The sequence below is a fragment of the Staurois parvus genome, unplaced genomic scaffold (assembly GCF_062004578.1).
Source record: "Staurois parvus isolate SC_StPar_1 unplaced genomic scaffold, SC_StPar_1.0 ptg000078l, whole genome shotgun sequence".
NCBI classification, from domain to species: Eukaryota; Metazoa; Chordata; class Amphibia; order Anura; family Ranidae; genus Staurois; species Staurois parvus.
The window spans coordinates 7,561,960-7,588,875 of NW_028317874.1; the positions used below are offsets into that span (position 1 = coordinate 7,561,960).

At 42.3% G+C, this 26,916-nt stretch overlaps 2 protein-coding genes across 2 annotated transcripts in view; both read left to right on the plus strand.

Moving 5' to 3' along the window:
• The first annotated feature begins 7,364 nt into the window (after window positions 1-7,364).
• LOC149469239 (WW domain-containing transcription regulator protein 1-like) lies at window positions 7,365-15,066 on the plus strand. The gene is made up of 2 exons (XM_089669517.1): window positions 7,365-8,254; window positions 13,087-15,066. The coding sequence occupies exons 1-2, from the start codon at window positions 7,845-7,847 to the stop codon at window positions 13,088-13,090; spliced, it is 414 nt and encodes a 137-aa protein (XP_089525643.1). The 5' UTR covers window positions 7,365-7,844; the 3' UTR covers window positions 13,091-15,066.
• Window positions 15,067-17,064: 1,998 nt separating this feature from the next.
• LOC149469240 (WW domain-containing transcription regulator protein 1-like) overlaps window positions 17,065-26,916 on the plus strand; it is a 108,441-nt gene continuing 98,589 nt past the window's right edge. Inside the window, exon 1 of the mRNA XM_089669516.1 lies at window positions 17,065-17,858. Within this exon, the coding sequence (XP_089525642.1) occupies window positions 17,449-17,858 (410 nt within the window). The 5' untranslated portion in view covers window positions 17,065-17,448. The remainder of the gene's footprint in view (window positions 17,859-26,916) is intronic.

The following is a 26,916-nucleotide window of genomic DNA, read 5'->3' on the forward strand; positions in this document are numbered from 1 at the left end:
GGACAGTCCCCACACCAATACACAATATACATTCCCATTCACACCCTGTACCCCTTAACAGGCACAGGGTGAGTTAAACATAATGAGGAGAACATGAGCTGACACAGGGGTCCCCCCACCCCCAAAAGTCACTCCCGTCACAATCTCTCCTGGTCATTGTTCTCCCCTGGAATGAGTGGCACTGGCATAGAATATCAAATGTCCTACATACACTTTGTGATTTTGGTTGGAGTTCTCATTTAGTCCTCTGTTTAGTGAGTCAAAATAATTGGCCCCAGTGCTGTAAGTGAGTCCTGCCACCTTCCATCATTTAAGCTCTTAAGAATAAATATTTCTTTATTCCTTTCCCATAAATGTGTGGAAGGATGTCTTGGATAAAGGTAACATAGTCTTTCTGGAAACTGAACATTCTTGTCCACACATGGGATACCAGTCTCATAAATTAATGCTGAGTTGATGCAACTTGCCTTTTCAGAGAAGCTTTGCTTGTTAACATGCTCAGGAGACATTGCTCTAAATCAGGGGTGCTCAACCTTTTGAAGAGAAGAGAGCCACTTAAGTGATTTGGTAACTGGTTGAGGGCCACAATGAAATGAAGTTTATCTTGAATAGCATAATGAACATTTTCCTCCTACAGCCGCTGAATGCTGGCAGGAGGGAGATTAAGAAAAGCCAGATTTCTGCATGGGCCTCCTAGAGCATGGGGTGGGGTTGCCATTGCCACTACTGAAGCTACACGTCTCAACTCAACTCTACCGCCCCCCACCCCCCCATACTACAAATGTACACATGATCTTACTGTCCCGAACCCCCTATAAGGCTGATTTCACAGTAATGTTCTGAGGTTTGCCCACACCATGGGATCACCCGCAGATCAGTGTGAAGCAGCCTAATAACCCTTTTGTAAGAGTGATAATACAGTGGGGCAAAAAAGTATTTAGTCAGCCACCAATTGTGCAAGTTCTCCCACTTAAAAAGATGAGAGACCTGTAATTGGCATCATAGGTAGACCTCAACTATGAGAGACAAAATGAGAAAAAAAATCCAGACAATCACATTGGCTGATTTGGAAAGAATTTATTTGCAAATTATGGTGGAAAATAAGTATTTGGTCAATATCAAAAGTTCATCTCAATACTTTGTTATATATCCTTTGTTGGCAATGACAGAGGTCAAACATTTCCTGTAAGTCTTCACAAGGTTGGCACACACTGTTGCTGGTATGTTGGCCCATTCCTCCATGCAGATCTCCTCTAGAGCAGTGATGTTTTGGGGCTGTCGCTGGGCAACACGGACTTTCAACTCCCTCCAAAGGTTTTCTATGGGTTTGAGATCTGGAGACTGGCTAGGCCACTCCAGGACCTTGAAATGCTTCTTATGAAGCCACTCCTTCGTTGCCCGGGCGGTATGTTTGGGATCATTGTCATGTTGGAAGACCCAGCCACGTTTCATCTTCAATTCCCTTGCTGATGGAAGGAGGTTTGCACTGAAAATCTCACGATACATGGCCCCATTCATTCTGTCTTGTACATGGATCAGTCGTCCTGGTCCCTTTGCAGAGAAACAGCCCCAAAGCATGATGTTGCCACCCCCATGCTTCACAGTAGGTATGGTGTTCTTTGGATGCAACTCAGCATTCTCTCTCCTCCAGACACGACGAGTTGTGTTTCTACCAAACAGTTCTATTTTGGTTTCATCTGACCATATGACATTCTCCCAATCCTCTTCTGGATCATCCAAATGCTCTCTAGCAAACTTCAGACGGGCCCGGACATGTACTGGCTTAAGCAGGGGGACATGTCTGGCACTGCAGGATCTGAGTCCCTGGCGGCGTAGTGTGTTACTGATAGTAGCCTTTGTTACGTTGGTCCCAGCTCTCTGCAGTTCATTCACTAGGTCTCCCCGTGTGGTCCTGGGATTTTTGCTCACCGTTCTTGTGATCATTTTGACCCCACGGGGTGAGATCTTGTGTGGAGCCCCAGATCGAGGGAGATTATCAGTGGTCTTGTATGTCTTCCATTTTCTAATTATTACTCCCACAGTTGATTTGTTCACACCAAGCTGCTTGCCTATTGCAGATTCAGTCTTCCAGCCTGGTGCAGGTCTACAATTTTGTTTCTGGTGTCCTTCGACAGCTCTTTGGTCTTCACCATAGTGGAGTTTGGAGTGTGACTGTTTGAGGTTGTGGACAGGTGTCTTTTATACTGATCAGTTCAAACAGGTGCCATTGATACAGGTAATGAGTGCAGGACAGAGGAGCCTCTTAAGGAAGAAGGTACAGGTCTGTGAGAGCCAGAAATCTTGCTTGTTTGTAGGTGACCAAATACTTATTTTCCACCATAATTTGCAAATAAATTCTTTCCAAATCAGCCAATATGATTGTCTGGATTTTTTTTTCTCATTTTGTCTCTCATAGTTGAGGTCTACCTATGATGCCAATTACAGGCTTCTCTCATCTTTTTAAGTGGGAGAACTTGCACAATTGGTGGCTGACTAAATACTTTTTTGCCCCACTGTATGTCCGTTCCAAAATTATGTGATCTTTAATAAACTGACCTATTTCTCTGTCATCTTATACTGGAATCGCTAGGTTTATAGAAAGGTCTCAGGTGAAGTGCACTTGGTATCACTCTGCCTGGGACAGGAGGCGACGCTACAGAGGAAACATCACCTTATGCATCTCTAGCTCCCTCCGCAGCTGCTTGCTTCCTTCACTGCCAGCTACATGCATTCTGATGGTCTGGGATAGCGGGTCGGCAACCCGCCATCCCAGAGCATGAGGTTGCAGGCCACATCAGAGGGTGCCATGACCCACAGCCCTGCCCTAAATGTTTGGGTAATCTAATCCAGAACATATATAAACATATGGTTAGATAGCTGTTCACCAGGGGCAAATCTCCTCTGAATGGAATTCTAAAAAAAACAGAATAACAAGTACTAACAGCTGTCAATAGCCATGCTAAGGGACACCTGAGGTGACAAAGACACAAGTGCATTTTTTTCATGGCCATCGTAGACTGTGACTGAGAACAGCCACTCAGTCTGGGTTGTCACAAGGATCATGATCCCATATCATGACTGTTTCTTGGGTGGTCGTTGACTTATTACCCACAGAAAAATAGCTGAGAATGTTCAGCTGACCATGATTACATGCTATGTGGGCATTTTAGTATTGTATTTCTTTATTGTGGCACAGGTTAATTTTCCTTCCAAAACACTGTTTAAGGTACCCTTAGACATAAGCTGTTTTTTGGCATGGCTGTCTATGAATTAAAGCATTCCCCCCCCAGCATCAGTGCCTGCATGATGTGGACACTTCCTATTGGATGTCTATTTGTGGGGATCCTCTCAGGATTCAGATAGAGACCAAAATCAGCAGAGGACAATTAAAGGGACTCTGGCCATCTTGGGCTCTATCGCACCTCTGGATTCCTGGTCCCTCACAGCTGGCAGCAAGGGTTAGAGGTGAGTGGGGGAGGAGTCATGGTGGTGTAAAAAACTGTGGGAAGCTTTATGACTTCCAGAAGGTTTTACTCACTATTTTTTGCTATTCAGCACTGTGCTACTTTAATTGGTAATTGCTCGGCCATGCAACACTGTACACAAATGAAATTTATAGAATGCGTTTCATACAAATAGTGCTTTCCTTTGTTGGTATTTAATTACCACTGAGTTTTTTTTATTTTTTTATTGTATAAAAGAAAAACGACTGAGAATTTTGAAACAAAAAAACAATGTTTTCTACTTTCTGATATCCAATAAAATCAAATGTAAACACAGAACTTTGTGCTATGATTGGCCACAGCTGATCAGCAGGTATACAGCCAAAATTATTGGCTGTAACCTGCAGACAAACTCATGCTGTGTCCAATCACTGCATAGGTTAGCAGGAGTACGCGCAAGCATGGCCAAAACCTGAATAAGTCACGATGTACAGGTACACCACTAAGCCTGCAGCTTATGCCGACTAATTGCCCACAGCAGAGAAATACAAAGCAGCTTGCTTCCCTAGTAAAACACACATGGAAAATCATGTAAAACAGCACACAGTTAACCCTTTGATGTTAACCCCTTCCTGCCCAGTGTCATTAGTACAATGCCCATGGTTTTTATTAGCACTGATCACTGTATTAGTGTCATTGGGATGTCAGTTTCCAGTGTCAGAATGCCCACCACAGTATCGCAGTCCTGCTATAAGTCACTGATTGCCACCATTACTAGTATAATAGAAATAAAAATTCCAGTTATAGATGCTATAAGTTTTACATAAGCCAATTAATTTAGACATATTAGGATTTTTTTTAGCAAAGACATGTAGCAGAATACATTTTGGCCTAAATTTATGAAGAAATTAAATTTTTTCAAATTTTTTACTGCATCTGTTTTAAAGCAAAAAGTCAAAAGAATTGTTTTTTATTTTTCAAAATTGTCAGTCTTTTTTTATTTATAGCGCAAAAAATCAAAAACACAGAGGTGATCAAACACCATCAAAAGAAAGCTCTGTTTTTGGGAAAAAAGGACATAAATTGAATTTATGTACAGTGTTGCATGACCGCACAATTGTCAGTTAAAGTAAGGCAGCGCCGTATCGCCAAAAAATGGCCTGGTCAGGAATGGGGGGGTGGGAATCCTCTGGAGGGCAAGTGGTTAATATGGCTACAATCGCCTCAAGCAAGACTCAGACAGTATTCATATATGCTGTAGCCTTTTTATGCAAGTTTGTACAAATTGCAGTTGCATAGTAAGGCCTTCGTCACACCAGCATTGACAAATCTGTGTTTATATGACATTGCTAAACCTATATAAATGCATGTATTGATTTCAAATAGTAGAATGTATGTGCGTTCATTTGTTTTTAGGTGCATTCGGTTTAATTGCGTTTTGGGCTTGTTCACATAAAATCCTGTGTTTTTCAACACCGAATCCATGCAGGTCACCGCTAGGGCACATAGAAAACAATTGTTTTCTATGTGCCTCATTCACACCACAAGGCTGCTATGATGTGTGAAAAATTCAGACATGCTTTATTTTTCTGCATCACACTGGACAGCATGGTAGCGCAGGTCATTGCATTGCTGTGCGGAGACTTCAGTGGGCTGTACATTTCCACCAAAACAAAATAAGTAAACAGTGCTTTACGTTGTAAAATGCAAGTGTCATGTTTCACATGACTGTCATATTGACTGTCATATGCCTTTAAGTGTTTTCTATATTTTGTTTCTGCTCCTCCCTTTCCTTTGGATTAGTTAATGCTGTATAGATAGCCCTCCCCTTTTCCCAGAAATGCATTTCAGCTCTAGCCTCATGTCATGGAGCATGAAACATTATGATCTTTTGACCTATCGAATGTTCATTGTTGTAAGTTTCTCTCAGTTTATGGAATGAAGATCTACAAGATGTCTTATCGATTGAGTCACTGTGTGTGGTATCCAACTGAGGTTGACGTTATCGCTATCTCATCTGTAAGTTACAGAGATCACACTATTAATGCTTAGATTGGAGAGACAGAACAGCAAGGTACAGTTTGTCACCGCTACTACACAGTGGACACTAGCCATGTGCAAAATCAAAGATTAGTGTGCAGCTGAGCTGAATGTGTCCTAAGTCTGAGTTCACATCAATACGATATCACATTTCTGTGCGCATTTTAAGGTGTGCTGCTACTAAACTCAATTAGAACTCACATTTTAGGAAAGTGAATCAAAGATGTAGCACGCAGGACCTAGTTGTGCTTTCGTGAAAATGCAAATTCTAATAGAGTTTAATGGCAGCACAGCTAAAAACAAGTGTAGAACTCGCGTAAGAGCGCAGTATGAAAAACTTCACCTCACTGATGCAAATGAGGCCTAATGCATACTGAGCATTTGCCCAACTCTCCTGATTCCTGGGACGAGAAATACAGCATCAAAAGCATGTCTAAAGCCACATTAAGCCTGGGTTCACGCCTGTGTGGTGCGCAATATCGCATGTGATTTGCACAGGAACCACACCGCATTCCTGTGCAAATCACGTGAATTCTGTGCGGTGCGATTTGAGCCATACATTTTGTATGGCTCAAATCGCACCGCACCAAAAAGGTGCAGGACCCTTTTTTGGTCCGTACTAGAATCAGATCGCATAGGTGTTCATATCCATGTGATCCGATTCTGCACATCGCAACGCGTTTTGCGAACCGGTTTCGGAGTGTTGTTAACTTTACAATCGAATGAGGTGCGATTGTGATGCGGTACAGAATTCGCACAGAAAACGCTGCAAATTCTGCACCGCATCAGTGTATACCCAGGCTTAGGTATTTATCTTTTATCCAGCACTATTGTTTTTTGTTTAAACATGTGCAATAAACAAGCATCTTCTCTACAATGTTCATATCCTCAAATAAAAATTAAACATGATTCACATCTACATGGCTTTGCGGGCTGTGGTTTGCGCAGACACGACAGCCCATTCATTTGAATGGGCTGCCATGCACCGTGAAATGCAAAAAAGATGTTCCAGCAGTACTTTGGAAATCACAGCCCGCACGGCAACCTAGGTATGATTTTCAGTGCAGGCGGTGTGCCATAAGGATTAATGGCATCCTCCTTCGGATCCTGCGTTTCACTGCGTGGGTGGTTGCAGCTCCGGGAATTCATGCAGGTGTGAATCTAGCCTTAGACGTGTTTAGGTGCGTCAAATGCTTAGCCAGTAATAATATATTCTGGCCATTGAAATTAATTAGCTCTTAAGTGCTAAATGCGCCTAGCATTAACACACGTTTGAGGCGTTTACATGTATTTAAGGGCGTCAAGCATTTTTTCTGCCAAAACACTGCTACTCCTGAATGCGCTGTCTTTGGGAATTTTTACTGCCTCTAAATGCCTGTAAACACCTATGTGTACATGGACACCTAAGATAACATTGAGGGACATTTAGAGGCAGAAAAAAACATGAAATGCTTCTAAAAGTGGCGTTTTTATTGCACAGTTTGTATGAGGACTTGAAGAAAATAGAATTGTGTGCTTCCAATGGCAGTTTATATCATCTAAAGGCATTTAAATGCATGTAAACATGTATAAACACACATAAAGGCAAGTAAATGTAATTTGATCTTGGAAGCATAAAGTCTGTTTATAGTTTTCAAGAGCCTAGTGGTGTTTTCTATCTCTCTCCTCCATCTAATGACAGAGAGCTGCCTGTGTTTTGTTTTGCCTGTCCGTAAAACTGGTTCCGAAAGTGATCAGCAGGCAGACTCCAGCATGTTTCCCCCACACTTGTAACCAGAACTGGAGGTGGGAGTGAAGGCCTCAGGCTCTCGCCCTGTAAGGTAAAGTCCCGGTCTGGGGGAGGACGTTCAGAAGGGCAGGGCACTGATTGCAGTTCATACATTATTCAGATGAAGGAAGAAAAGTTTCTACCCAGAGACGCCTCTCCCTGTCCTGTGAGTTGACATTTTCTTACTTTGTTGGGGACATCCAGATCCTCAAATCCCAGCAGAACAACTAGAGGCTGGCTTGGCCATTTCTTAGTTCAGTGAAGGCTGATTCAGGTCACCGAGAAGAGACCTCACAATGCTTCTCTACTTTATTGGAACTTTCACCACATTCTAACTGTCCCAGCAAAAAGTTTCTGCACTTCTCTGGGATCTGGGAAAGTTTCTGCACTTCTCTGGGATCTGGGAAAGTTTCTGCACTTCTCTGGGATCTGGGAAAGTGTCTGCACTTCTCTGGGATCTGTGACTTCCCATCTCCTTGCATTAGGAAATCTAGGCCGCCCCTTCCTCTCCGGTGTGTCAGAAGTGTAGAAGTTCCAGGAATCTCCAGCGTTTATCAGAGTTGGACATTGTTGTGGTCGTTGGTTCTGCCAGGATGAACCAGAATCCAGGTCTCCCTCCACCGGGGCAGCAAGTCATCCACGTCACCCAGGACCTGGACACGGACTTGGAGAATCTCTTCAACTCTGTCATGAACCCGAAGCCGAACTCTTGGAGGAAGAAGATCTTGCCGGAGTCGTTTTTCAAGGAGCCGGATTCAGGGTCCCACTCCAGGCAGTCTAGCACGGACTCTGGCAGCCATCCCCCCAGGCTGGGGATTCAGCATGTCCGATCCCATTCGTCTCCAGCTTCCTTGCAGCTAGGTGCTGGTTCTGGGACCGTTCCCAGTCCAGCTCAGCAGCACGCTCACCTGCGCCAACAGTCCTATGATGTGACAGATGAACTGCCCCTGCCACCCGGTTGGGAGATGGCATTCACCCACACCGGCCAGAGGTATTTCCTCAAGTAAGTGGCCTTCGGAGGTTAATACTAACCTTTTCTAGCATTTTTGCGTTTATCTTAGACGTTCTGCTAAGTTAGTAAAGATCATCTAGACAAAGCAGTAGGCAACCTCAGCAATCCAGCTGTGCTGAAACTACAAATCCCTTCATGGCTCTGCCTGCTGGAGTCATGGTTGTAGCTTCCAGAGTCTCGCAATGCCTCATGGGATTTGCAGTTCCATAGCAGCTGGAGTGCTGAGTTTGCCTACTTAGAGGAAAAGATTGCATTAACCCTTTCCCACCCAGAGCCGAGCTAAGGAATGCTGTCAGAGGATTATGCAATCCTGTGTCTCAAAGCGGGGGTGGCTGTATATTTTTGTATTAACTCTTTTTCTCCTGCACAGGATTGTTTTTCAATACGCAGCACAATCCTTTTGTCCAATGTAAACTGCTTTTCTGTACCTAGAAGATGAGAACAGTGCACTATTCTATGGCTTGGACAGGTGTTTTCATAACAGTATATTCACATTGGTTATATCGTGTTGTGGATATCTAATTTAAAGTGTTTAAACCCATGAACAAAAATGTAACATTCTTTAGATGTGATAGTTTCATTCGTTTTCTTTTTCAGGCTTTTTTTTTGTTTCACCTGGTGATCCTGCCAGTAATAACTGCCTTAGCCTGCATTCACACTTTAGTGTTTCAGGAACAGGCACAAAATCTCACAAGTTTGCGCTTGTTTTTGAAACACATGAAAAATGCATGTTGTGTTTGTATTGTCGTTCATTGTTAATGGCACCCCAAATGCAGCAAAACGTGTAGTTAAAAAACATGCAAAACTCAATGCTCAAAAAGTGCATGAGCTACTTTGCAGCACTTGTCCCGCATAAGGCAGCCAATTGAAATGAATGGGCTGCACTACACATGTGCTGCAAATACATTCAAAAAGCGTGCACATGTGCGGCATGATCCTACACGCATTCACAACATGCTAAATGTGAATGCAGACTTAAGCCGGCCACGCATGGGTCGAATTCTGAAAGAATTTTCTTTTGAAAATCTTTTCTGAGCATTTTTGTTCAAATTTTGCACCATTAGTGGGCTGCTGCAACGGCCAATTTTTGAGCAACCATATTGAGTGATCGAGCATGTTGGAAATTTTTTTAAAAACGAACTAATTTCTAATCAATGATGGAAGAATCATGCAAGAAATGTAATTGAAAACAGAAGCGAGCATGGGCTGTGACCTGGAAAGAAAAGAAAATTCTTGGGCATGAAAATTCTTTTCTGTAGCAACATGAGATGAAATTGGTTGGTTGGTCGAATTTCGAAATCAATGGTGGTACCAACGGATTACAAAATGCACAAAATTTCTGATTTTCTAAAGAAAATTTGTTCGGAATTCAACCCATGTATGGCCTGCATAAGGGTGATAATATTTCTTCACGGTGGTGTATCAATGGAGAAGCAGCATTGTCACCTTGGGATAGGAAAGGGTGTTACCAGATCCTCGAAGGCCAGTTGTAGGTTGGGGCAGTGGCCATTTTTTGTACTGTTAATAGATCCTGCCAGTAACACACTTCTTGTCTTAGTGTGACAATGCCCTCCCATTATGGAGAAGTACCCTATGACTTTGTCACTCTAGGACAGCAAGTATGCTAGGATTACAGAACACCTCCCCTTCTCCCCATCTCCATAATATGAGAGGAGGTGTTCTGCAGTCCTAACACACTTCCTGATAACAATATTTGAGATAATAGTGGTGAGTTCACAAGACAGCGTCGGCTTTCTGGCAGGATCAACTGCATTTTTTTGTGTGGCTCTAAGTTGAACAGTATATGGTTATTATTAGTATATTAGTCTGATCTGGAAAGCTATATACATTCTGTATGGATATGTTTCACTGGTTACAGCTGTGCACATAACCCAGGTATATCAGTTTTTATTTGTAGGGTTTAGCTGTGTAAACTGTTGTATGGATTGCTTCTATCAACTTTTAATGACACACATACATTTCATGTTGACTCCATGCAACTACAGTACATACTTCATGTTATGCATTTATTTATAAAATGCCACAATATTGGACAGCCATAGACATATGAGATTGCAGTGCAAGACTCTGACCATGCTTCAGAAAACCAACCAACAGATCTGAATCTTAAAAAAAATTAGGACTGCTTTGTAGAAGGTTGTGAACAGATACAAACATAATTAGCATACCATAATAATCAGGAGGAGAAAACAGTAACAGAAAGATGGGCTCATCAGTCTGCTGCTTCTCCTTTCACTCTCAAATCACAGGCTGGGGAGGGACAAAACTTGTATGCATTAGGCTAGGTTAACTTTTGTTTGTTGCAGGAATGCACGCATAATTGCACGCTTTCTCGCAACACGCAAAAACGCACAGCTGTTTTGCAAACCGCTCTGGTCCAGTCACATCATCTCAACTGGATCGGTGACGTCACCCATAGGCATAGTATGGCCCATCCATTGTCGTTGCTCCCTTCTCTCCCCTGAAGCTGCCCTGGCTAGCCCAGAGGAGCGGGATCATGTGACTGGACCAGAATGGCCTGAGAACACATCTTTCATATACAGGTTAGTTGGCATGGGTATTATAAGGGTAGAGGAGACAGTTTTAATGTTAGCTAAGTGTAAGCTGGATATCTACTTTAAGAATTAATGCACAAAGAGATTTTACAGGTATTTTACACTCACCGGCCACTTTATTAGGTACGCCCTGCTAGTACCGGGTTGGACCCCCTTTTGCCTTAATTCTTCGTGGCATAGATTCAACAAGGTGTTGGAAACATTCCTCGGAGATTTTGGCCCATATTGACATGAGCTACTGTTGCCTTTCTATCATCTCATACCAGTCTGCCCATTCTCCTCTGACATCAACAAGTCATTTTCATCCACACAACTGCAGCTCACTGGATATTTTTTCATTTTCGGACCACTCTCTGAATACCTTAGAGATGGTTGTGTGTGAAAATCCCGGTAGATCAGCAGTTTTTGAGATACTCAGACCAGCCCCTTTGGCGCCAACAACCATACCACGTTCAAAGACAATTAAATCCCCTTTCTTCCCCATTCTGATGCTCAGTTTGAACTTCAGCAAGTCGTCTTCAGTACATCAAGAGGCCTAAATGCATTGAGTTGCTGCCATGTGATTGGCTGATTAGCAATTTGTGTTACCATTGAACAGGTGTACCTAATAAAGTGGCCGGTGAGTGCATATGCCTAGAGTAATTTCTTGGTGTTTTCCCATGCCCATGGAGCCGCATGTGCCATACAAGTGAATGACTGTATGTGATCATTCTCTTGCAAATGCCAATACTTCTTTGCATTGGTGTTTACCAGCACATGTGTATCCAATGTATTTTCCTAGCACATTTGAAAAATACATTGGATTCACATACGTGGGTGAACACTGGTGCAAACAATGAATGCATTGGTGTTTACAAGAGCATGGCTGCATACAACCATTCACTTTTATGGCAGGCTATACATGACACATGTGGCTCCTCAAGCATGGGAAAACACCAGGAAATTATTCGAAGGCATAGAAGATGCCTGTAAAATATCTCTGTGCATGAAACCTTAATATTTGGAGGGTAAAATGTCCTTCTAAAAAATCTGGCCAAATACTTGTTGGGTTCTCCTTGTGACAAAGTAAACCAGCACCTGGTGTGTTCGGAGGACTAGATGATGTTAGTTTACACCAATAGATTACTGGAAGTAGGCAGGATATCTGCAAGCATTGCCAATCTGTCTAGACCCAAGTCTAGATGCTTACAGTATAATGCTCCACTGAGGATTAAGCGTTCCTATTATCCAATACTGACTTAGTAATAGTAACAAATATTACCAGACCTGCGTGCTCAAATATAGACCTCAGTGTGAGCGATGAAGAAGAAGAAAAAGGAGGAATCGTATAGATATGAGGCCTAGGGAGCCATCTGAAGGTGTAGGTGTGATGTATAAAGGGTTGATGTGATTAGGATGACTGCCGTCCTTCCTATTGTCAGATATCTGTCTTCAAGATTAGACTTTATTACTTATGTTACTGTTTCCATGAGGCCACCATGTTGGATTTAGGAAACTTTTGCCCTCTAATTTGTTACCTATTTCAAAACTACAGTACAGATCTGAAACGGCTTTTTGCTTTAAAAGAAAAAATTTGCAAAAATGGCTAAATACATCACAGGAATACATATGCTGTCAATATACTTCTAAACCTGCTCATCCGCTTCTGTTATTCATATGACCCAGCTAGAGGGTGACACCACTATTTGGACCCTGCAACTCAGCAGCTTCCTGTATTACCTCCCCTCCCATGGTTTGCTCATCGGACTTGAATGAAGAACTCTCCACAGATAAGACTCTCCCCTTGTGCTCTTCTCATCATGTATGTCAGTCTCTAACAACTACCCACCAAATCCCACAGTGTCATAATAGGACCCTATCATGGGAAAATATAGCTGAACTTTCTTCTGAAAATTCTCGTTGCCCTGCTGTCATGCCATTGCTTTCTGTTTTACTAACCCAGAACAAGTGTAAAGATTCTGACATCTCTCTTCATTTATTATGCAAGTGTACAGTCATTTATTAGTAAGGGCAGTTGTACTCTGCAGCTGTGTCTCCTGGATGTAGAAATATGCCCACAGTTTATGTTGTATGGCCTCATATGGCTGTGTGCATGAGGCCTTAGATGAACTATAGTTAGACATAGCCAGGGAAGTAGCATTTTCCATCAGTGGCAGCCCTCAAAGGTTTACATATACAATTTTACCTGCTAAGAGATTGAAAATTCTGTACAGCCAGTCTTGTGATTTACAACCCTCTATCTTGCAGGTGACGTGTTTTTTCAGGTTAACCACTTCAAGTCCGGACACTTTCACCCCCTTCGAGTCCAGGCTACTTTTCAGCTTTCAGTGCTATCACACTTTGAATGACAATTGTGCGGTCATGCAACACTGTACCCATATGAATTTTTTAGCATTTTTTTGAGACAGATAAAACTTTATTTTGGTGGTATTTATTCACCACTGGGATTTTTATTGTTATGCTATATAAATGAAAAACTCCAAACATTTTGAAAAAAAGTGTTTTTCTTATAGAATTTTGCAAATAAATAATCTTTCTTCATAAATATTCACCAAAGTGTATTCATCTATATTTTTTTTTAAAAAAAAAATAACTCAAATTAGTTTATAACCAAAAATTATAATTTTTCAAAACATTTTTTTACATTTTTATTTTATTTTTTTATATTATTATTTATGTTTTTTTTTTTAACATACCATCACCCTAGAAGTACAGTGTCACCATAGTGACACTGTACTACTTGTGGGGGGTGATGAAGATTTGTTTTCTTTTTTTACACTGATTGCTTGTACACTCATAAAGGCTGTAAAAGCAATCATTTCTCCTCTCTGGCTGCATTCTTGCAGCCATTGAGAAATACTGTGAGAGCTGTGATTGGTCACAGCTTGTCACAAAGCCTTGGTACAAGGCTGATCTGAATAGCCTTGTACCATGTGACCTCTGTGATCATTCACAGATTTCACTAGTAGTAAGCAATGATGTCAGGAAGTGGCATCTTGCTTACTACTATTCATGTGATCACTGATTGGCCAATCAGTGATCACATGAATCGGGACCTCACACAGAGGTCCCGTACAGCGATCGGTGCTCCCAGGGAGCGCGCACAGGCAGTTAATACGGGGGCAGTTTATAAACAGCAACCCGATTCGGCACTGCACCCGTCCGGCCGTTTATGTACATGGGCCGGACAGGAAGTGGTTAAGCAATGCTTTTTTTCTGCCTTCCAGCTTGCTTATTGGATTTTGAATCTGCATAATTACTTTTGCCCAACTAGTAAGTAGGTGGTACAGAAAGCAGTATTAAACCTAAAACCAAATATGTAACATATTGCAGCTTACCAATTATTAGATGTGGTGGATGTGCTAGTTTTCTTATTTTAGTCTTTTTTCCCCTCTGTTTTCACCTGGTGATCTGGCCAGTAACACACCTCCTGTATTAAAGTGCCTCCACTCTGGATGAAGGGGTACTGGGGGCACATTTGGACAGCAGTACTGTCAGTCTGGGAGGAGGAAAGTGTTAGCTGTACTAGCAGATTTAGATACACTCACAAGTTGAAGCCAAAGTCCAGATAATACTTTATAATCTGTTACAGCAAACTTTTTTTTTCCATTTTGGGATAAAGGTTTTGTATAAAGAAATAAAAAATTATCATTGTAAGCACCCTGTCAGTATTAAATGGTCTGTCTCATCCCTGTAACTTCGAGAGAGTGTTTCTGTTGAAAAACAACAGACTTGCTGGCTGGATCACCAGATGAAAATGGAAGAAAGAAAGCCTAAAAACTAATGCAGACATCACATCTAAGAATTGGTAAGCTGCAGTATAATAAATGTTTGCTTTTGGGTTTAATACCGCTATCTATAGGACAATACACAGCTGAGTTAAGAATCATAATACAGCATTTGTGTGGGAAAAAAATGGTATGTTTGAGTATAACGATTTACTTGTATACACATTTATATCCAAATATATATGAGCGTATACTCTTAAACTGAAACACTTGTAGGAAGATGAGATTTAGGAAGAACTTCTGTACCTGTGTATATGTGACCGGACACGTGGTTTCCGAGCGGTGGAGCACATCTGGAGTTCTGGCATCAGACGTTGATAGCGGCCATCTTGTTACCTATACACAAGCTGAATATACTGGGTGCCAATAGTCCAAAAGGCACCATTTTATGTGAGTGTAACTTTTTATATATGTTTAATAAAATTTAAGTGCAGTTTTACGCCATGGGACCCTCTCTTCTTTTTTGAGAATACTTGCCTTCCCAAGCTGCACGGTTTCAAAAGAATCACCGGAACGGATGGTAAAGGGGTTTGCCCCACAAGCGCTGTTGACCATACTAGAGATAGATGGTCAATAATATAGGGTGAGTTTACATCTATATGGGGCATTGGAGCACTTTATTATTATCCAAGCACCGGCACTTTTTTGCACTTATTGGAATATTAATTAGGAATTCCAGGACTGGTTTCAGCTGAAGAATTACTTAATGGGACATTATATTTGGTTTTAGGAGTGCTTTATGTAAGTACTGACACTTTTTGCACATATTGGGACATTATGTTGGAATTATAGGATTGGTCTCATTTGAAGAATTGCACTTTACCTAATGGGACATTATATATGGTTTCTTAGGAGTGGTTTCATATTCATGGTAATGTGACAAGCGTGATTAAGTTTTCTTATGCATGATCGATCAGTGCTGCTGGCTACAGACGACAGAACTGGTCAGTGTATTCTGAGAGCGGGGAAGTCTTCCGGCTGTCAGAACACAGTAACTCAGCGGGAAGAGTACATGGAATGTGTGGATGGAGGAATCAGGACATTTTTTTTGTTCAACCCACTGGTTGAACAAAAAAAATGACTAATGTATGGGCTGCCTAAGCAAACAGCTCTTCCCAATAAAAATACTGCACCACGGAAATCCTATTTTTCAGTGCAGCAGCTGTTTCAAAAGAAAACAGTTTATTTCAGTATGAGTGCAAATAGCAATGCTATCTTCAATTATCACCTGTGAACAAACTATATACATACAAATTCAATATAGAAGAAAATGTATTATTTATTTCAGGTACTTATATAGCGCTGTCAATTTACGCAGTGCTTTACATATATATTGTACATTCACATCAGTCCCTAACCCTCAAGGGGCGTACAATCTAAGGTCCCTAACTTACATTCATACATACACATACTAGGGCCAATTTAAACAGGATCCAATTAACCTACCAGCATGTCTTTGGAGTGTGGGAGGAAACCGGAGCACCCGGAGGAAACCCATCCAGACACAGGGAGAACATGCAAAACTCCAGGCAGGTGGTGCCGTGGCTGGGATTTGAACCAACGACCCCAGTACTGCCAGGCAGAAGTGCTAACTATTTAGCCACTGTGCTGACCATGCTCCTAAAATAAAATTATTATTTAAAAAAATCCATGTTTGTGTCCATTATTTTTTTAAAGTCCATAAATAACAGTTTTAACAAAAAATATTGGACTTTTTCATTTATTATTTTGTATTTATTTGTGTTTTTGTTTGTTATTTATGTCCATTTAATAATGGACACAGACATGGGTTTTTTTATCATAATTTTATAAGAGTTTTATATGAAGAAAAAAATGTCATTTTTTTCTATATTGAATTTGCACATTTATAGTTTGTTCACAGGCGATAATTGAAGCTAGTTCTGTTATTTCCCATAGCCCAGGGCTGAGCACCCATATGAATGAGCCCTGAGTGGGTAACATTGTTTTTACTTTGAATGTTAAAGAGATATCAATAGTATCTCACAGAATATTAAATGATGTGTCTATACTAGAGTTGAAAGCGGGAAATGTATAAAGCCTGACAAAGAAATCCAAGTTTTCCTGAAGCCTACATCTTTATTAACTTAAGTCAGCCAATAAAGGGAATCACGTAAACTCCAAACTCTCAGAGTTGAAAGTTGAAAGACTCTACATGACGTAAACATGGCGTTACAAGCTGCATTCCCTATCCTCTCCTGTAATGACAGAGAGCTGCCTGTGTTTTGCTTTGCCTGTGGGTGAAACTGGTTCAGAAAGTGATCAGCAGGCAGACTCCAGCACATTTCCCCCACACTTGTAACCAGAACTGGAGGTGGGAGTGAAGGCCTCAGGCTCTCGCCCTGTAAGGTAAAGTCCCGGTCTGGGGGAGGACGTTCAGAAGGGCAGGGCACTGATTGCAGCTCATACATTATTCAGATGAAGGAAGAAAAGTTTCTACCCAGAGACGCCTCTCCCTGTCCTGTGAGTTGACATTTTCTTACTTTGTTGGGGACATCCAGATCCTCAAATCCTAGCAGAACAACTAGAGGCTGGCTTGGCCATTTCTTAGTTCAGTGAAGGCTGATTCAGGTCACCGAGAAGAGACCTCACAATGCTTCCCTACTTTATTGGAACTTTCACCACATTCTAACTGTGTCAGCGAAAAGTTTCTGCGCTTTTCTGGGATCTGTGACTTCCCATCTCCTTGCATTAGGAAATCTAGGCCGCCCCTTCCTCTCCGGTGTGTCAGAAGTGTAGAAGTTCCAGGAATCTCCAGCGTTTATCAGAGTTGGATATTGTTGTGGTCGTTGGTTCTGCCAGGATGAACCAGAATCCAGGTCTCCCTCCACCGGGGCAGCAAGTCATCCACGTCACCCAGGACCTGGACACGGACTTGGAGAATCTCTTCAACTCTGTCATGAACCCGAAGCCGAACTCTTGGAGGAAGAAGATCTTGCCGGAGTCGTTTTTCAAGGAGCCGGATTCAGGGTCCCACTCCAGGCAGTCTAGCACGGACTCTGGCAGCCATCCCCCCAGGCTGGGGATTCAGCATGTCCGATCCCATTCGTCTCCAGCTTCCTTGCAGCTAGGTGCTGGTTCTGGGACCGTTCCCAGTCCAGCTCAGCAGCACGCTCACCTGCGCCAACAGTCCTATGATGTGACAGATGAACTGCCCCTGCCACCCGGTTGGGAGATGGCATTCACCCACACCGGCCAGAGGTATTTCCTCAAGTAAGTGTTCTTTGGGGGTTATCACTAACCTTTTATAAAGTTATACTATTATTCTATATAACCATTTAGAAGTTCAGGAAGGACATTGCATTAACCCTTTCCCTTCCCAGAGCCAAGCTAAGGAATGCTGTCAGAGGATTATGCAATCCTGTGTCTTAAAGCGGGGGTGCCTGTATCATGTTGTATTAACTCTTTCTCCCGCACATGATCCTCATTCCGTAGAGTTCACAATGCTTTTGTCCAATGTAAACTCCTTTGCTGCACCTAGAAGATGAGAACAATGCACTTTTGTATGACCTGAGCAGTTGTTTTCATAACAGTATATTCAGGCTGTGTTATTCTACATTTAGTTGACTGGGTTGGTATGTGGTTGTGCATAGAACAGCATATGGTTAAAGTAGATCTAAACCTAACCACTAGAAAAATATATAGACTTTAACATATTAATATTATTTTAAAAAAATTATTTTACTATCTTTCAATCAGTAACTTTCATTAAAAAAATTTGGTGATCCTGCCATGAAGGTTGTTCTTTAGTCACTTCCTGTATGGGGTGACAACTATCCCCCAAATATGTTCCTGCGTTGTCACCATGTCACTTTCCGCCTGATAGAAATGACAAGTTGCTGCGCAGACCCATATTACACAGGTATGGTCTACCATTGTCACTATAAGAAGTGTGCAGCTGATGTTGGAGCACGTGTATGTAGACCGGAAGTGGGTGATATGAGGTCAGCAGAAAAAGGGTGAAAACAACATTTCCTGAAAAGGATTCGAGAAATTGTCCATTATTATGCAACCATGCACAATTCAGATCGCTGTGCAGGACTGCGACCATGGCTTTTATTTCAGAAAAAAAAACATCAATTTGTAGAATGTCATGAAATCACTTAAGGACACAAACATGGTGTGTATTTGTTATGTATTTAAAGCCAAATTCCAGAAAAGTAAAACTCCTCAATTGTTGTGGGTCTGCCCCTGTACTGCAAAGGTTAGGGCTAGGGGCTTGGAATAGCAAGCCCCGATACTCTGCTCCCTCGACAGCTGATGCTTTTGTACACTCCAGCAGTGGACTGTTCCTTGGCGTCCTGACGTTCAGTACAGGGCTATGAACCCTGCATTGTACTTGATGACGTCAAAGGGAATCCGACTGCTGGAGAAAAGGGAAGAGGAGACTGCCGGACTCAGTCAGAGGAGCCTGCAGGAGTGGAGGATAAGGTAAGTATCTTTTCATGTTTCTCTAGAACTAAATGAGAATTTCACCCTTACAGTGCAGGGGCAGCCTCACTGCAAGGGAGGATTTTTGCTTTCTCTGGAGTTCAGCAATAATAAGCCCGTGTATGACAGTGATTTAGAAATAATCATGTAATAGGTGGAAAATGTTTCATTTCCTGCGCTTCTTTCCAAACCTTGTATATTCTTGTGGAGTATTTTGAAGCCTTTCAAATAAACTACAATAGTGATTTATACTTTTGTCTGAGGGATATGTTTAGATGATATTCCATACTATCTTGCTGCATTAGGCTGAAGCAAAGTAAAGGATAATCTGCTGCCCTTAGCAGCAATCATGTGTTAGCTTAAGGCTGGCCATACATGGGTCGATTTTCGAATGATTTTTCGTTCAAAAATTGGACCTAAGAATAATCAGATGATTTTCGCTCTGTTAGTGGGGCAATGGCACCGGACGATTTTGGGGGTTCCTCCACATTTCGTTTATTGGGCATGCTAGAAAATTTTTAAAAAACGACAGATTTTCGAAATCATTGGTGGCACCATCGGATTACAGAATGAGCATGTTTTCGATTTTCGATCGAAAAATCGTTCGGAATTAGACCCATGTATGGCCTGCTTTACTTTCCTAAACTGCCCTATAACAATGATAGGTACAATCTGTTTTTTTGCACTACTTTTGGTCATTTGGTCCCAAAAATGATTAGTTTTTGTTCTCATTGTTTAAAGGGTAAGGTCTCTTTTATATTTGTGGTAATGCTTACTGCCCTATAAAAAGCGATCCATAGTGGATTGCTTTTCAGAGAGCAGTATAGCAGCCACTGAGGCATTCAGGAAGCACAACTGCTGCCTCCTGATTCCTCTTTTTTTTCCCATTTATTTATTTTTACCAAAGAGCAATTTTACACTGCGGGACTGCAATGCAACTGGAAACTAAGCTTTTGGCTCAAATTAGCAGAGGGGCCCCATTGAACTCAATAGGTGAGTTTGACAGAAGGTGCCACCTGCCAAACTACGCAGCTTGAATAAAAAATGTTGTGGCCACGAAACAAGGCATTGTACCTGCGGCATGTATGCGATCCTGTCCATTGTATTGATAGGATTTCGGTGGGTTATAGGAGGTGTAAAAACTGTGGCTCAGTCATTTGTTTTTACTGCCATTCATGTTAAATAACCCTTAACGTTGAATTCCTGGAAATACGGTGTAAATAATTGTTGGGTTCTTCTTGTAAACCAGCACCTGGTGTGTTCGGAGGACTAGATGTTGTTAGCTTACACCCATAGATTACTGGAAGTAGGCAGGATATCTGCAAGCATTGCCAATCTGTCTAGACCCAAGTCTAGATGCTTACAGTATAATGCTCCACTGAGGATTAAGCGTTCCTATTATCCAATACTGACTTAGTAATAGTAACAAATATTACCAGACCTGCGTGCTCAAATATAGACCTCAGTGTGAGCAATGAAGAAGAGATAAGAGAAGAAAAAGGAGGAATCATATAGATATGAGGGCTAGGGGCCCATCTGAAGGTGTAGGTGTGACTATAGAGGGTTGATGTGATTGGGATGACTGCAGTCCTTTCTATTGTCAGATATCTGTCCTCAAGATCAACCTTTGTTCTTATAGACTTTACTGTTTACATGAAGCCACCATGTTGGATTTAGGAAACTTTTGATTTGTAATCAGTAGTATATTTCACAACCACAGAATGATCCTACTTATGTCTGGAAGCTGTCACACCTAAACGTGCTTATTGGTTTAAAGATAGAATTAGCCAAAAGACTAAATACACAGAAAAAATACATAAACATTGGCTGAACCGGCTAAACAAATGTGGGAGTCTGTTCAACCACTTCTGATTCCTGTGGCCCTGCTGCAAGATTTAGCCAGAGGGTGACACCACTGTTCACACTCTGCAGCTGTGCAGTTTCCTGAGTCCTCTCACTTTCTGCAGCTTGCTTATTGGATGTTGAATAGTCAACACTCTGTCGATGACACTCTTCCTGTGCTCTCCTCATCCTGTTGAATAGTCAACACTCTATCGATGACACTCTTCCTGTGCTCTCCTCATCCTGTTGAATAGTCAACACTTTATCGATGACACTCTTCCTGTGCTCTCCTCATCCTGTAAGCGAGGGTAGACTACCTAAGCACTCCAGCTGTTGTGGAACTACAAATCCCATGGGATACTGTAAAACTCTGACAGCCATGGGCATGACTTCTAGAGGCAAAAGTATGATGGGATTTGTAGTTTCTCCACAGCTGGAGTGCCAAGGCAGTCTACCACTGCTGTAAGCCAACTTCCGATTCAGTGTCCAGAATCCAGGCTGGAAGCAGAGAGCTGACAAATGATTGTAGAAAGCTGCATTGCCTAACAAGGTATTTCACCCATCTGGCTATGCAGTGTAAAGCTGGCAAGAGATGGATTGAAATTCAGCCGATTCAGCAAGGATTAGCCAAATTTCGATCCATGTGTGCAGTGCCTACTCTCGCTTGACAGAACTCGATCTAACAATTTTCTTCTATTAAACGGACTTGTTGGAAAATGTCACTTGATTGGCTGCAGCTGCTGATCTGTGTATTCTGACAGTAGAGAGTCCCTGTTGTCAGAATACATTAGGGTTGATTTTTATGCAACTGAAGGGTGCAGCTCTGAAACCAATCAGCTTGCAGGTTTTTTTTTTGTCAAAGCTTGATTGAAGAAGCTGAAGTTAGAATCTGATTGGCTACCATGTACAGTTGCATGAGATTTTTCACCCTCCAGTTTTAGTAGATCAACCCCATTGTCTCAACAGGCAGGATTCCTCTATCCACCTCCACCTTGTGTGGATGGGGGGATTCATTCTTTTTTTTGTTGTTATTTAGCTGGCCAGCTGAATTAAAAAAAAGATCTATGGCCAACTTAACAAAGTGCATAAATCACAAGACTGGGTGTTCAAAAAGTAAACATATGTGAATTTATGGGCTCATTCACACGGGTGCAGAGGGCCATACATCATAAAAAAGCATATTTCTGGTTCCAGGAGTCACAGGTGTTTGAGTATATCCACAGGCATTTATTTACATTCATGGAGGGACGGATGTGCGCCACTGAATTCGGTTTGTGCCCAGGGCCACTCATCCGTCTTTATACGCATATTAATGCCCAGATGTGTGGTTACAAGCCACAGGCGAACTCAAGGAATACTGATAAATACACCTTTTTGGGCTCATCCACATGGGAGCAGAAGCCATAAAAAAGTCGAGTATTTCTCCACATGGGGTAACAGTTGTGTGCATACAGCCACAGCCTGTCACTGAGCTGTACAGACTGCTGCCTGTGGCTGTATGCACACAGCTGTTACCCCATGTGCACAAATACGCTCCTTTTTTATGGCCTCTGTGCCCATGTGTATTAATCAGTATGCCTGGAGTTTCCCTTGAAGGTTTTCAGAGCTGGATATATAGGTGAAAAATAACTTCTTTTTTTTTTTTTGCTTCTCAAAAAGATGAAAAGTAAAAAAAATTAGCATTGTATAATACAGTGGGCCAAACCAGACTGATCTCTTATAGGTAAATACGGTTCCTGGTGCCCTGGTGCTGTCTGTCAAGGTTACATAAAACAGCTGATAGAGAGGTGAGGTAACCCATAACTGACAGATGCTGAGCTAGGACTTTACTTTCTGCTTCTCTCCAATAGTAAACACTTCACAGAGCAAGGATTTGTGGTGGCTCCTTTAACCTCTGACACCTCACACATTCCTTTCTACCTCACCACCTGCACCAAACACAAATTTGCCCTGACTAATGGCTGCTCTGCTGTCTCTGGAGCTCCTCACATAGGGGCACATGGAGACAGGACGGGCTGTTCTGGGATTTTTACATTTTAATGGATTGAAATCTAGTACACATGGCCCTGTAATTATAGATTTACAGCCTTGAAGGGTTTTTCCACTTTAAAAAAATGTGTCCCTCTACTTTACACCTCTGTGTGTCCTACAAAAGGATCTCTCTGTCCTCTCACAATCACATGCAAGGTCTTTTATCGGTCTTGTTTACAGTGTCTTTTCAGACCAAAGGGCTGTTTTCTAATGGTCTGAAATGTAAATTTTATCCTTTATGACTTGTTTGCCTATATGGTCCCTTTAGGGTTATTTATTGTCAACAGTATCTTTTCCTTGACATTTCATTGCTTTTCATGAACCGATGAAAGGGAAGGTTTGAAGAAGTGGATTTTGTCATTTATTTTTCAGCATCTTGTTCCTGGAGTATTCCATGGATGCATGTCATATTGTTCTCTCCTGTGATCCTATGAGACTGTGGTGGTTAATTTACTTGATATAGGGGGCCTCCACTGTTGCCCTGATATTACCAAAGAGCCACACATAACAGTCAGTGCATGTAAAGATAGAGAAACCTTGAAGAGACTTCAGGAATGCTACAAGAGATGGTCAGAGACCGCAGGCATGCTACAAGAGATGGTCAGAGACCGCAGGCATGCTACAAGAGATAGTCAGAGACCGCAGGCATGGTACAAGAGATGGTCAGAGACCGCAGGCATGCTACAAGAGATAGTCAGAGACCGCAGGCATGGTACAAGAGATGGTCAGAGACCAGAGGCATGGTACAAGAGATGGTCAGAGACCGCAGGCATGGTGCAAGAGATGGTCAGAGACTGCAGGCATGGTACAAGAGATGACCAGAGTCTGCAGGCATGGTACAGGAGATGGTCAGAGCCTGCAGGCATGGTGCAAGAGATGGTCAGAGACTGCAGGCATGGTACAAGAGATGGTCAGAGACTGCAGGCATGGTACAAGAGATGGTCAGAGACTGCAGGCATGGTACAAGAGATGGTCAGAGACAGCAGGCATGGTACAGGAGATGGTCAGAGCCTGCAGGCATGGTACAAGAGATGGTCAGAGACTGCAGGCATGGTGCAAGAGATGGCCAAAGCCTGCAGGCATGGTACAGGAGATGGTCAGAGTCTGCAGGAATGCAACAAGAGATGGTTAGTAACAGCAGATATGCTGCAAGAGATGGCTAGAGACTGCAGGCATACTATAACATATAGCCAGGGACTGCAGGCATGGTAAAAGAGATGGTCAGAGCCTGCAGGCATGGTACAAGAGATGGTCCGAGACCGCAGGCATGATAAAAGAGATGGTCAGAGATTGCAGGCATGCAACAAGAGATGGTCACAGACTGCAGGCATACTATAATATAAAGCCAGGGACTGCAGGCATGCTACAATAGATGGTAAAAGACTATGCATGCTACAGGAGAAGGTTAGAGACTGCAGGCATACTATAAGAAATGGTCAGAGACTGCAGGATTGCTACAAGAGATGGTCAGTGACTGTAAGCATACTGTAAGAGATGGTTAGAGACTGCAGGCATACTTTAAGATATAGCTAGGGACTGCAAGCATGCTACAAGAGATGGTCAAAGACTTCCGGCATGCTACAGGAGAAGGTCAGAGACTGCAGGCATACTTTAAGATATAGCTAGGGACTGCAAGCATGCTACAAGAGATGGTCAAAGACTTCCGGCATGCTACAGGAGAAGGTCAGAGACTGCAGGCATGCTACAAGAGACAATCAGAGACTGCAGGCATGGTACAAGAGATGGTCAAAGACTGTAGGCATGCTATAAGAGACAGTCAGAGACTATAGGCATGTTGTAAGAGATGGCTAGAAAGTGTGGGAATGCTATAGGAGATTGTCATAGACTGCAGTCAAACTACAGAAGATAGTCAGAGACTGCAGATATGCTACAGGAAAATGTCAGAGACTGCACTTATGCTACAGGAGAAGGTCAGTCAGGGACCATGTGTGTTCCCTGGACATGGACAGCCATACCCTGAACAGAGTCATCCAAAATTTCATGATGGCCAAATTTGATTAGTCCTGATGTTCAGCACTTGAGCTGAATTTGTGGATCATGCGGGACAACAAGTATCAGACAATGTACAGTTGTGTCCAAAATTATTCAACCCCCAATGCTGTAAAGGGGTTTAGGGACTATAGTGTACATTTGGAATTGTATTCAGAATCAAATCCTACAAGGACGTTGTAACTACCCAAATGCAACTAAAATGACATCAATTGTTTATGTAATACAGTAGTAAATGGTTCTTATGTGGTTTCTTCATTGCCACAATTATTCAACCCCTTAAAGACTACCACTCTGAAGAACAGAGGTTCATACAGGTGCTTTCCATCAGGTATTGAAAACACCTGTGGATGTCACCGAGCAGCAATCAAGCATAATAAGCACCAATTAGGCAGCTTTAAAATGACTGTGATACTCAGCTCCTTCTAGACATTTACTGGTGTGGTTACAAACATGGTGAAGGCAAGAGAATGGTCCAGGAAGACAAGAGAAGAGGTGATTTCTCTTCACAGGAAGGGCAATGGCTATAAGAAGATTGCAAAGATGTTAAACATACCAAGAGACACCTTAGGAAGCATCATTCGCAAATTCAAGGCAAAGGGCACTGTTGAAACGCTACCTGGTCGTGGCAGAAAGAAGATGCTGACTTCGACTGCTGTGCGCTACCTGAAGCGTAGAGTGGAGAGAAGTCCCCGTGTGACTGCTGAGGAACTGAGAAAAGATTTGTCAGATGTGGGTACAGAAGTTTCAGCCCAGACAATAAGACGCACACTGCGTAATGAAGGCCTCCGTGCCAGAACTCCCAGGCGTACCCCCTTGCTGTCTCCAAAGAATAAGAAGAGTCGACTGCAGTATGCCAAAAGCCATGTGGACAAACCACAAAAGTTGTGGGATAGTGTTCTGTGGACTGATGAAACAAAATTAGAACTGTTTGGGCCCATGGATCAACGCTATGTTTGGAGGAGGAAGAACAAGGCCTATGATGAAAAGAACACCTTGCCTACTGTGAAGCATGGTGGAGGGTCAATCATGCTTTGGGGCTGTTTTGCTTCTGCAGGTACAGGGAAGCTTCAGCGTGTGCAAGGTACCATGAATTCTCTTCAGTACCAGGAGATATTGGATGGAAACGTGATGCAGTCCGTCACACACCTGAGGCTTGGGAGACGTTGGACCTTTCAACAGGACAATGATCCCAAGCATACCTCCAAGTCCACTAGAGCATGGTTGCAGAGGAAAGGCTGGAACATTTTGGAGTGGCCATCGCAGTCACCAGACTTAAATCCGATTGAGAACCTCTGGTGGGACTTAAAGAAAGCAGTTGCAGTGCGCAAGCCTAAGAATGTGACTGAACTGGAGGCCTTTGCCCATGAAGAATGGGCGAAGATACCCGTAGATCGCTGCAAGACACTTGTGTCAAGCTATGCTTCACGTTTAAAAGCTGTTATAACTGTAAAAGGATGCTGTACTAAGTACTAAGATTGAATGTCACTTGGGGGTTGAATAAAACTGATAATGCTGTGAGCACAGAAAAGACATTTGTGGTTATTTCATTATAACTGTTATGTTATATTTGTCTGACCTACAAGTGCCTCTTTAATGTAAATGTAAGCAAGATGACTGAATGATCAAAAGCAATGTCAAACTGGCCAAAACACTCAATTTCAGTGGGGGTTGAATAATTTTGGACACAACTGTATGATGACCATACACACACTTGAATATAATAGTCCTGAACATGGTCTGTTTCATAGTATAATAATAATAATACTTATTATTATTATGTACATTAAGAAGCCCAAAGAAGTCAATAGGAGTACATGCCCTACAAATGCGTGATTTCTGAGACCCATCCCAGGCAACAGACTATATGCTCTTGTCCTAACTACGGTACATTTAGAAAATGGCCACTTTTTCTCACACCTCCCTAGATACATAATTTAAGAAAATGCCCAAGAAA